At 36.2% G+C, this 12,500-nt stretch overlaps 1 protein-coding gene across 1 annotated transcript in view; it reads right to left on the bottom strand.

Annotated features, from left to right (window-relative positions):
* Window positions 1–12,500, bottom strand: part of LOC116374781 (fibroblast growth factor 5-like) — a 34,525-nt gene that overhangs the window by 14,991 nt on the left and 7,034 nt on the right. Inside the window, exon 2 of the mRNA XM_031829487.1 lies at window positions 3,583–3,686. Coding sequence (XP_031685347.1) covers window positions 3,583–3,686 — 104 coding nt within the window. The remainder of the gene's footprint in view (window positions 1–3,582; window positions 3,687–12,500) is intronic.

Below are 12,500 nucleotides of genomic sequence, written 5' to 3'. Positions count from 1 at the left end.
GGTTAGGCTTTGGGGTTAGCCATGTGGTTAAGGATAGGGTTAGGCTTTAGGGTTAGCCATGTGGTTAAGGATAGGGTTAGGCTTTGGGGTTAGCCATGTGGTTAAGGATAGGGTTAGGCATTAGGGTTAGCCATGTGGTTAAGGATAGGGTTAGGCTTTGGGGTTAGCCATGTGGTTAAGGATAGGGTTAGGCTTTGGGGTTAGCCATGTGGTTAAGGATAGGGTTAGGCTTTGGGGTTAGCCATGTGGTTAAGGATAGGGTTAGGCATTAGGGTTAGCCATGTGGTTAAGGATAGGGTTAGGCTTTGGGGTTAGCCATGTGGTTAAGGATAGGGTCAGGCATTAGGGTTAGCCATGTGGTTAAGGATAGGGTTAGGCTTTAGGGTTAGCCATGTGGTTAAGGATAGGGTCAGGCATTAGGGTTAGCCATGTGGTTAAGGATAGGGTTAGGCTTTAGGGTTAGCCATGTGGTTAAGGATAGGGTTAGGCTTTAGGGTTAGCCATGTGGTTAAGGATAGGGTTAGGCTTTAGGGTTAGCCATGTGGTTAAGGATAGGGTTAGGCATTAGGGTTAGCCATGTGGTTAAGGATAGGGTCAGGCATTAGGGTTAGCCATGTGGTTAAGGATAGGGTTAGGCATTAGGGTTAGCCATGTGGTTAAGGATAGGGTTAGGCTTTAGGGTTAGCCATGTGGTTAAGGATAGGGTTAGGCATTAGGGTTAGCCATGTGGTTAAGGATAGGGTTAGGCTTTGGGGTTAGCCATGTGGTTAAGGTTAGGGTTAGTCTTTGTGGTTAGCCATGTGGTTAAGGTTAGGGTTAGGCTTTGGGGTTAGCCATGTGGTTAAGGCTAGGGTTAGGCTTTGGGGTTAGCCATGTGGTTAAGGTTAGGGTTAGGCTTTGGGGTTAGCCATGTGGTTAAGGTTAGGGTTAGGCTTTGGGGTTAGCCATGTGGTTAAGGTTAGGGTTAGGCTTTGGGGTTAGCCATGTGGTTAAGGTTAGGGTTAGGGTTAGGCTTTGGGGTTAGCCATGTGGTTAAGGTTAGGGTTAGGCTTTGGGGTTAGCCATGTGGTTAAGGTTAGGGTTAGGCTTTGGGGTTAGCCATGTGGTTAAGGATAGGGTTAGGCTTTGGGGTTAACCATGTGGTTAAGGATAGGGTTAGGCTTTGGGGTTAGCCATGTGGTTAAGGATAGGGTTAGGCTTTGGGGTTAGCCATGTGGTTAAGGATAGGGTTAGGCTTTGGGGTTAGCCATGTGGTTAAGGATAGGGTTAGGCTTTGGGGTTAGCCATGTGGTTAAGGATAGGGTTAGGCATTAGGGTTAGCCATGTGGTTAAGGATAGGGTTAGGCTTTGGGGTTAGCCATGTGGTTAAGGATAGGGTTAGGCTTTGGGGTTAGCCATGTGGTTAAGGATAGGGTTAGGCATTAGGGTTAGCCATGTGGTTAAGGATAGGGTTAGGCATTAGGGTTAGTCATGTGGTTAAGGATAGGGTTAGGCTTTGGGGTTAGCCATGTGGTTAAGGATAGGGTTAGGCTTTGGGGTTAGCCATGTGGTTAAGGTTAGGGTTAGGCTTTGGGGTTAGCCATGTGGTTAAGGTTAGGGTTAGGCATTAGGGTTAGCCATGTGGTTAAGGATAGGGTTAGGCTTTGGGGTTAGCCATGTGGTTAAGGATAGGGTTAGGCTTTGGGGTTAGCCATGTGGTTAAGGATAGGGTTAGGCATTAGGGTTAGCCATGTGGTTAAGGATAGGGTTAGGCATCAGGGTTAGCCATGTGGTTAAGGATAGGGTTAGGCATTAGGGTTAGCCATGTGGTTAAGGATAGGGTCAGGCATTGGGGTTAGCCATGTGGTTAAGGTTAGGGTCAGGCATTAGGGTTAGCCATGTGGTTAAGGATAGGGTTAGGCATTGGGGTTAGCCATGTGGTTAAGTATAGGGTCAGGCATTGGGGTTAGCCATGTGGTTAAGGATAGAGTTAGGCATTGGGGTTAACCATGTGGTTAAGGATAGGGTTAGCCATGTGGTTACGGTTAGGGTTAGCCGTGTGGTTAAGGTTAGGGTTAGCCGTGTGGTTAAGGTTAGGGTTAGCCGTGTGGTTAAGGTTAGGGTTAGTCGTGTGGTTAAGGATAGGGTTAGCCGTGTGGTTAAGGTTAGGGTTAGTCGTGTGGTTAAGGATAGGGTTAGCCGTGTGGTTAAGGTTAGGGATAGTCGTGTGGTTAAGGATAGGGTTAGGCATTGGGGTTAGCCGTGTGGTTAAGGTTAGGGTTAGTCGTGTGGTTAAGGTTAGGGTTAGCCGTGTGGTTAAGGATAGGGTTAGCCGTGTGGTTAAGGTTAGGGTTAGCTGTGTGGTTAAGGTTAGGGTTAGCCATGTGGTTAAGGTTAGCCGTGTGGTTAAGGATAGGGTTAGCCATGTGGTTAAGGATAGGGTTAGCCGTGTGGTTAAGGTTAGGGTTAGCCGTGTGGTTAAGGATAGGGTTAGCCGTGTGGTTAAGGATAGGGTTAGCCGTGTGGTTAAGGTTAGGGTTAGCCGTGTGGTTAAGGATAGGGTTAGCCGTGTGGTTAAGGATAGGGTTAGCCGTGTGGTTAAGGTTAGGGTTAGTCGTGTGGTTAAGGATAGGGTTAGGCATTGGGGTTAGCCGTGTGGTTAAGGTTAGGGTTAGTCGTGTGGTTAAGGATAGGGTTAGGCATTGGGGTTAGCCGTGTGGTTAAGGTTAGGGTTAGTCGTGTGGTTATGGTTAGGGTTAGCCGTGTGGTTAAGGATAGGGTTAGCCGTGTGGTTAAGGTTAGGGTTAGCTGTGTGGTTAAGGTTAGGGTTAGCCGTGTGGTTAAGGTTAGCCGTGTGGTTAAGGATAGGGTTAGCCGTGTGGTTAAGGATAGGGTTAGCCGTGTGGTTAAGGATAGGGTTAGCCGTGTGGTTAAGGTTAGGGTTAGCCGTGTGGTTAAGGATAGGGTTAGCCGTGTGGTTAAGGATAGGGTTAGCCGTGTGGTTAAGGTTAGGGTTAGCCGTGTGGTTAAAGATAGGGTTAGCCGTGTGGTTAAGGTTAGGGTTAGCCGTGTGGTTAAGGATAGGGTTAGCCGTGTGGTTAAGGTTAGGGTTAGCCGTGTGGTTAAGGTTAGGGTTAGGTTTAAAATCAGATTTTTTGACTTTGTGGCTGTGCCAACTAGACCACTATGCAGAACTGCCTCCAGAACCAGATTCAGTAGTAGTTAACTGGCTACTTACCACGGACACAGACAACGGTAGTTAATTGGCTACTTACCACGGACACAGACAACGGTAGTTGATAGGCTACTTACCACGGACACAGACAACGGTAGTTAATTGACACAGACAACGGTAGTTAATTGACACAGACAACGGTAGTTAACTGGCTACTTACCACGGACACAGACAACGGTAGTTAATAGGCTACTTACCACGGACACAGACAACGATAGTTGATAGGCTACTTACCACGGACACAGACAACGGTAGTTAATAGGCTACTTACCACGGACACAGACAACTGTAGTTAATTGGCTACTTACCACGGACACAGACAACGGTAGTTAATTGACACAGACAACGGTAGTTGATAGGCTACTTACCACGGCGTGAAGCCTTCCTCTCTTGTTCATGGACAGGAATTTGTTACTGTAGACTCCTCGGATACCGATGACACCCTGAGATACAGCAAAGAGCTCCAGGACACCTGAGAAATAACATGTTGTTGTCATCACAACAGCAGGATAAATGAATGTATTGGATACTATTTTCGAGAAGTCCTCTCTATATTTATCTCTCTCTGTCACCTCTCATACAGCAGAACATACAGCAGAACATATAACAGAACATACAGTAGAACACACAGTAGAACATACTGGGGCGGCAGGGTAGCCTAGTGGTTAGAGCGTTGGACTAGTAACCGGAAGGTTGCAAGTTCAAACCCCCGAGCTGACAAGGTACAAATCTGTCGTTCTGCCCCTGAACAGGCAGTTAACCCACTGTTCCTAGGCCGTCATTCAAAATAAGAATTTGTTCTTAACTGACTTGCCTAGTTAAATAAAGGTTAAAAAATAAAAAATACAGTACAACATAATGTAGAACACACAGCAGAATATACAGTAGAATATACAGTAGAACAAAATGTAGTACACAGTAGAACATGCAGCAGAACACACCTTAGAACACACAGCAGAATATACAGTAGAATATACAGTAGAACAAAATGTAGTACACAGTAGAACATGCAGCAGAACACACCTTAGAACATACAGCAGAACATAATGTAGATTAGAGCATACAGTAGATTAGAACATACATTAGATTAGAACATACAGTAGAACATAATGTAGAACATAATGTAGAACAACATGTAAAACCTACAGTAGAAAAAACAGTAGAACATAATGTAGAACATACAGCAGAACATACAGTAGAACATACAGTAGAACACACAGCAGAACATACAGCAGAACATAATGTAGATTAGAGCATACAGTAGATTAGAACATACATTAGATTAGAACATACAGTAGAACATAATGTAGAACATAATGTAGAACAACATGTAAAACCTACAGTAGAAAAAACAGTAGAACATAATGTAGAACATACAGCAGAACGTACAGTAGAACATACAGTAGAACACACAGCAGAACATACAGTAGAACACACATATAAACATACAGTAGAACATAATATAAAACAAAATAGAACAAATCGCAGAACATCGAGTAAAACATAATGTAGAACATACAGTAGATTAGAACATACTGTAGAAGATACAGTAGATTAGAACATACAGTAGATTAGAACATACAGTAGATTAGAACATACTGTAGATTAGAACATACAGTAGATTAGAACATACAGTAGATTAGAACATACTGTAGATTAGAACATACAGTAGATTAGAACACAAGTAGAATATACAGTAGAACATACAGAAGAACACACAGTAGAACATACAGTAGATCAGAACATACAGTAGAATAGAACATATAGTAGAACATACAGTAGATTAGAAAATACTGTAGAAGATACAGTAGAATAGAACATATAGTAGAACATACAGTATATTAGAACATACAGTAGAACATACAGCAGAACATACAGTACAAAATACAGTGGAACATAATGTAGAACATTCAGTAGAATATACAGTAGATTAGAACATACAGCAGATTAGAACATATAGTAGAACATACAGTAGACTAGAACATACAGTAGAACATAATGTAGAACATTCAGTAGAATATACAGTATAACATACAGTAGATTAGAATATACAGCAGAACATACAGCAGAACATACAGTAGACTAGAACATACAGTAGAACATACAGTAGATTAGAACATACAGTAGATTAGAACATACAGTAGATTAGAATATACAGTAGATTAGAATATACAGTAGATTAGAACATACAGTAGAACAAACAGTAGATTAGAACATACAGTATAACATACAGTAGAACATACATTAGATTAGAACATACAGTAGAACATACAGTAGAACGTACAGTAGATTAGAACATACAGTAGAACATTCAGTAGATTAGAACATACAGTAGAACATACAGTAGAACATACAGTATATTAGAACATACAGTAGAACATTCAGTAGATTAGAACATTCGGTAGAACATACATTAGATTAGAACATACAGTAGAACATTCAGTAGATTAGAACATACAGTAGAACATACAGTAGAACATACAGTATATTAGAACATACAGTAGAACATTCAGTAGATTAGAACATACAGTAGAACATACAGTAGAACATACAGTAGAACATACATTAGATTAGAACATACAGTAGAACGTACAGTAGATTAGAACATACAGTAGATTAGAATATACAGTAGAATATACAGTAGATTAGAACATACAGTAGACCATACAGTAGAACATACAGTAGAATATACAGTAGATTAGAACATACAGTAGATTAGAATATACAGTAGAACATACAGTAGATTAGAACATACAGTAGATTAGAACATACAGTAGAACATACAGTAGATTAGAACATACAGTAGATTAGAACATACAGTAGAACGTACAGTAGATTAGAACATACAGTAGATTAGAATATACAGTAGAACATACAGTATATTAGAACATACAGCAGATTAGAACATATAGTAGATTAGAACATATAGTAGAACGTACAGTAGACTAGAACAGACAGTAGAACGTACAGTATATTAGAACATACAGTAGAACATTCAGTAGATTAGAACATACAGTAGAACATACAGTAGAACGTACATTAGATTAGAACATACAGTAGAACATACAGTAGAATGTACAGTAGATTAGAATATACAGTAGAACGTACAGTAGATTAGAACATACAGTAGATTAGAATATACAGTAGAATATACAGTAGATTAGAACATACAGTAGATTAGAACATACTGTAGACCATACAGTAGAGCGTACAGTAGATTAGAACATACAGTAGATTAGAACATACAGTAGAACATACAGTAGAACGTACAGTAGATTAGAACATACAGTAGATTAGAATATACAGTAGAATATACAGTAGATTAGAACATACAGTAGACCATACAGTAGAACGTACAGTAGATTAGAACATACAGTAGATTAGAATATACAGTAGAACATACAGTAGATTAGAACATACAGTAGATTAGAACATACAGTAGAACGTACAGTAGATTAGAACATACAGTAGATTAGAATATACAGTAGAATATACAGTAGATTAGAACATACAGTAGACCATACAGTAGAACGTACAGTAGATTAGAACATACAGTAGATTAGAATATACAGCAGATTAGAACATACAGTAGAACAAACAGTAGATTAGAACATACAGTAGAATATACAGTAGAACATACATTAGATTAGAACATACAGTAGAACATACAGTAGAACATGCAGCAGAACACACCTTAGAACACACAGCAGAATATACAGTAGAATATACAGTAGAACAAAATGTAGTACACAGTAGAACATGCAGCAGAACACACCTTAGAACATACAGCAGAACATAATGTAGATTAGAGCATACAGTAGATTAGAACATACATTAGATTAGAACATACAGTAGAACATAATGTAGAACATAATGTAGAACAACATGTAAAACCTACAGTAGAAAAAACAGTAGAACATAATGTAGAACATACAGCAGAACATACAGTAGAACATACAGTAGAACACACAGCAGAACATACAGCAGAACATAATGTAGATTAGAGCATACAGTAGATTAGAACATACATTAGATTAGAACATACAGTAGAACATAATGTAGAACATAATGTAGAACAACATGTAAAACCTACAGTAGAAAAAACAGTAGAACATAATGTAGAACATACAGCAGAACATACAGTAGAACATACAGTAGAACACACAGCAGAACATACAGTAGAACACACATATAAACATACAGTAGAACATAATATAAAACAAAATAGAACAAATCGCAGAACATCGAGTAAAACATAATGTAGAACATACAGTAGATTAGAACATACTGTAGAAGATACAGTAGATTAGAACATACAGTAGATTAGAACATACAGTAGATTAGAACATACTGTAGATTAGAACATACAGTAGATTAGAACATACAGTAGATTAGAACATACTGTAGATTAGAACATACAGTAGATTAGAACACAAGTAGAATATACAGTAGAACATACAGAAGAACACACAGTAGAACATACAGTAGATCAGAACATACAGTAGAATAGAACATATAGTAGAACATACAGTAGATTAGAAAATACTGTAGAAGATACAGTAGAATAGAACATATAGTAGAACATACAGTATATTAGAACATACAGTAGAACATACAGCAGAACATACAGTACAAAATACAGTGGAACATAATGTAGAACATTCAGTAGAATATACAGTAGATTAGAACATACAGCAGATTAGAACATATAGTAGAACATACAGTAGACTAGAACATACAGTAGAACATAATGTAGAACATTCAGTAGAATATACAGTATAACATACAGTAGATTAGAATATACAGCAGAACATACAGCAGAACATACAGTAGACTAGAACATACAGTAGAACATACAGTAGATTAGAACATACAGTAGATTAGAACATACAGTAGATTAGAATATACAGTAGATTAGAATATACAGTAGATTAGAACATACAGTAGAACAAACAGTAGATTAGAACATACAGTATAACATACAGTAGAACATACATTAGATTAGAACATACAGTAGAACATACAGTAGAACGTACAGTAGATTAGAACATACAGTAGAACATTCAGTAGATTAGAACATACAGTAGAACATACAGTAGAACATACAGTATATTAGAACATACAGTAGAACATACAGTATATTAGAACATACAGTAGAACATTCAGTAGATTAGAACATTCGGTAGAACATACATTAGATTAGAACATACAGTAGAACATTCAGTAGATTAGAACATACAGTAGAACATACAGTAGAACATACAGTATATTAGAACATACAGTAGAACATTCAGTAGATTAGAACATACAGTAGAACATACAGTAGAACATACAGTAGAACATACATTAGATTAGAACATACAGTAGAACGTACAGTAGATTAGAACATACAGTAGATTAGAATATACAGTAGAATATACAGTAGATTAGAACATACAGTAGATTAGAATATACAGTAGAATATACAGTAGATTAGAACATACAGTAGACCATACAGTAGAACGTACAGTAGATTAGAACATACAGTAGATTAGAATATACAGTAGAACATACAGTAGATTAGAACATACAGTAGATTAGAACATACAGTAGAACGTACAGTAGATTAGAACATACAGTAGATTAGAATATACAGTAGAATATACAGTAGATTAGAACATACAGTAGACCATACAGTAGAACGTACAGTAGATTAGAACATACAGTAGATTAGAATATACAGCAGATTAGAACATACAGTAGAACAAACAGTAGATTAGAACATACAGTAGAATATACAGTAGAACATACATTAGATTAGAACATACAGTAGAACATACAGTAGAACATGCAGCAGAACACACCTTAGAACACACAGCAGAATATACAGTAGAATATACAGTAGAACAAAATGTAGTACACAGTAGAACATGCAGCAGAACACACCTTAGAACATACAGCAGAACATAATGTAGATTAGAGCATACAGTAGATTAGAACATACATTAGATTAGAACATACAGTAGAACATAATGTAGAACATAATGTAGAACAACATGTAAAACCTACAGTAGAAAAAACAGTAGAACATAATGTAGAACATACAGCAGAACATACAGTAGAACATACAGTAGAACACACAGCAGAACATACAGCAGAACATAATGTAGATTAGAGCATACAGTAGATTAGAACATACATTAGATTAGAACATACAGTAGAACATAATGTAGAACATAATGTAGAACAACATGTAAAACCTACAGTAGAAAAAACAGTAGAACATAATGTAGAACATACAGCAGAACGTACAGTAGAACATACAGTAGAACACACAGCAGAACATACAGTAGAACACACATATAAACATACAGTAGAACATAATATAAAACAAAATAGAACAAATCGCAGAACATCGAGTAAAACATAATGTAGAACATACAGTAGATTAGAACATACTGTAGAAGATACAGTAGATTAGAACATACAGTAGATTAGAACATACAGTAGATTAGAACATACTGTAGATTAGAACATACAGTAGATTAGAACATACAGTAGATTAGAACATACTGTAGATTAGAACATACAGTAGATTAGAACACAAGTAGAATATACAGTAGAACATACAGAAGAACACACAGTAGAACATACAGTAGATCAGAACATACAGTAGAATAGAACATATAGTAGAACATACAGTAGATTAGAAAATACTGTAGAAGATACAGTAGAATAGAACATATAGTAGAACATACAGTATATTAGAACATACAGTAGAACATACAGCAGAACATACAGTACAAAATACAGTGGAACATAATGTAGAACATTCAGTAGAATATACAGTAGATTAGAACATACAGCAGATTAGAACATATAGTAGAACATACAGTAGACTAGAACATACAGTAGAACATAATGTAGAACATTCAGTAGAATATACAGTATAACATACAGTAGATTAGAATATACAGCAGAACATACAGCAGAACATACAGTAGACTAGAACATACAGTAGAACATACAGTAGATTAGAACATACAGTAGATTAGAACATACAGTAGATTAGAATATACAGTAGATTAGAATATACAGTAGATTAGAACATACAGTAGAACAAACAGTAGATTAGAACATACAGTATAACATACAGTAGAACATACATTAGATTAGAACATACAGTAGAACGTACAGTAGATTAGAACATACAGTAGAACATTCAGTAGATTAGAACATACAGTAGAACATACAGTAGAACATACAGTATATTAGAACATACAGTAGAACATTCAGTAGATTAGAACATTCGGTAGAACATACATTAGATTAGAACATACAGTAGAACATTCAGTAGATTAGAACATACAGTAGAACATACAGTAGAACATACAGTATATTAGAACATACAGTAGAACATTCAGTAGATTAGAACATACAGTAGAACATACAGTAGAACATACAGTAGAACATACATTAGATTAGAACATACAGTAGAACGTACAGTAGATTAGAACATACAGTAGATTAGAATATACAGTAGAATATACAGTAGATTAGAACATACAGTAGACCATACAGTAGAACATACAGTAGAATATACAGTAGATTAGAATATACAGTAGAACATACAGTAGATTAGAACATACAGTAGATTAGAACATACAGTAGAACATACAGTAGATTAGAACATACAGTAGATTAGAACATACAGTAGAACGTACAGTAGATTAGAACATACAGTAGATTAGAATATACAGTAGAACATACAGTATATTAGAACATACAGCAGATTAGAACATATAGTAGATTAGAACATATAGTAGAACGTACAGTAGACTAGAACAGACAGTAGAACGTACAGTATATTAGAACATACAGTAGAACATTCAGTAGATTAGAACATACAGTAGAACATACAGTAGAACGTACATTAGATTAGAACATACAGTAGAACATACAGTAGAATGTACAGTAGATTAGAATATACAGTAGAACGTACAGTAGATTAGAACATACAGTAGATTAGAATATACAGTAGAATATACAGTAGATTAGAACATACAGTAGATTAGAACATACTGTAGACCATACAGTAGAACGTACAGTAGATTAGAACATACAGTAGATTAGAACATACAGGAGAACATACAGTAGAACGTACAGTAGATTAGAACATACAGTAGATTAGAATATACAGTAGAATATACAGTAGATTAGAACATACAGTAGACCATACAGTAGAACGTACAGTAGATTAGAACATACAGTAGATTAGAATATACAGTAGAACATACAGTAGATTAGAACATACAGTAGATTAGAACATACAGTAGAACGTACAGTAGATTAGAACATACAGTAGATTAGAATATACAGTAGAATATACAGTAGATTAGAACATACAGTAGACCATACAGTAGAACGTACAGTAGATTAGAACATACAGTAGATTAGAATATACAGCAGATTAGAACATACAGTAGAACAAACAGTAGATTAGAACATACAGTAGAATATACAGTAGAACATACATTAGATTAGAACATACAGTAGAACATACAGTAGAACGTACAGTAGATTAGAACATACAGTAGATTAGAATATACAGTAGAATATACAGTAGATTAGAACATACAGTAGACCATACAGTAGAACGTACAGTAGATTAGAACATACAGTAGATTAGAATATACAGTAGAACATACAGTAGATTAGAACATACAGTAGATTAGAACATACAGTAGAACATACAGTAGATTAGAACATACAGTATATTAGAACATACAGTAGAACATTCAGTAGAACGTACATTAGATTAGAACATACAGTAGAACATACAGTAGAACACATAGTAGAACATACAGTAGACTAGAACATACAGTAGAACATTCAGTAGAACGTACATTAGATTAGAACATACAGTAGAACATACAGTAGAACGTACAGTAGATTAGAACATACAGAAGATTAGAACATACAGTAGAACATTCAGTAGATTAGAACATACAGTAGATTAGAACATACAGTAGATTAGAACATACAGTAGAGTGTACAGTAAATTAGAACATACAGTAGAACACATTGTAGAACATAGAGTAGATTAGAACATACAGTAGAACATACAGTAGAGTAGAATATACAGTAGAATATACAGTAGATTAGAACATACAGTAGAACATACAGGAAATTAGAACATACAGTAGAACATACAGTAGAACATAGTGTAGATTAGAACATACAGTAGAACATACAGTAGAGTAGAATATACAGTAGAATATACAGTAGATTAGAACATACAGTAGAA

The sequence above is a fragment of the Oncorhynchus kisutch genome, linkage group LG8, assembly GCF_002021735.2.
Source record: "Oncorhynchus kisutch isolate 150728-3 linkage group LG8, Okis_V2, whole genome shotgun sequence".
NCBI classification, from domain to species: Eukaryota; Metazoa; Chordata; class Actinopteri; order Salmoniformes; family Salmonidae; genus Oncorhynchus; species Oncorhynchus kisutch.
The sequence above is the reverse complement of the archived record's forward strand: the minus strand, read 5'-3'. Positions and strand labels throughout refer to the sequence as shown.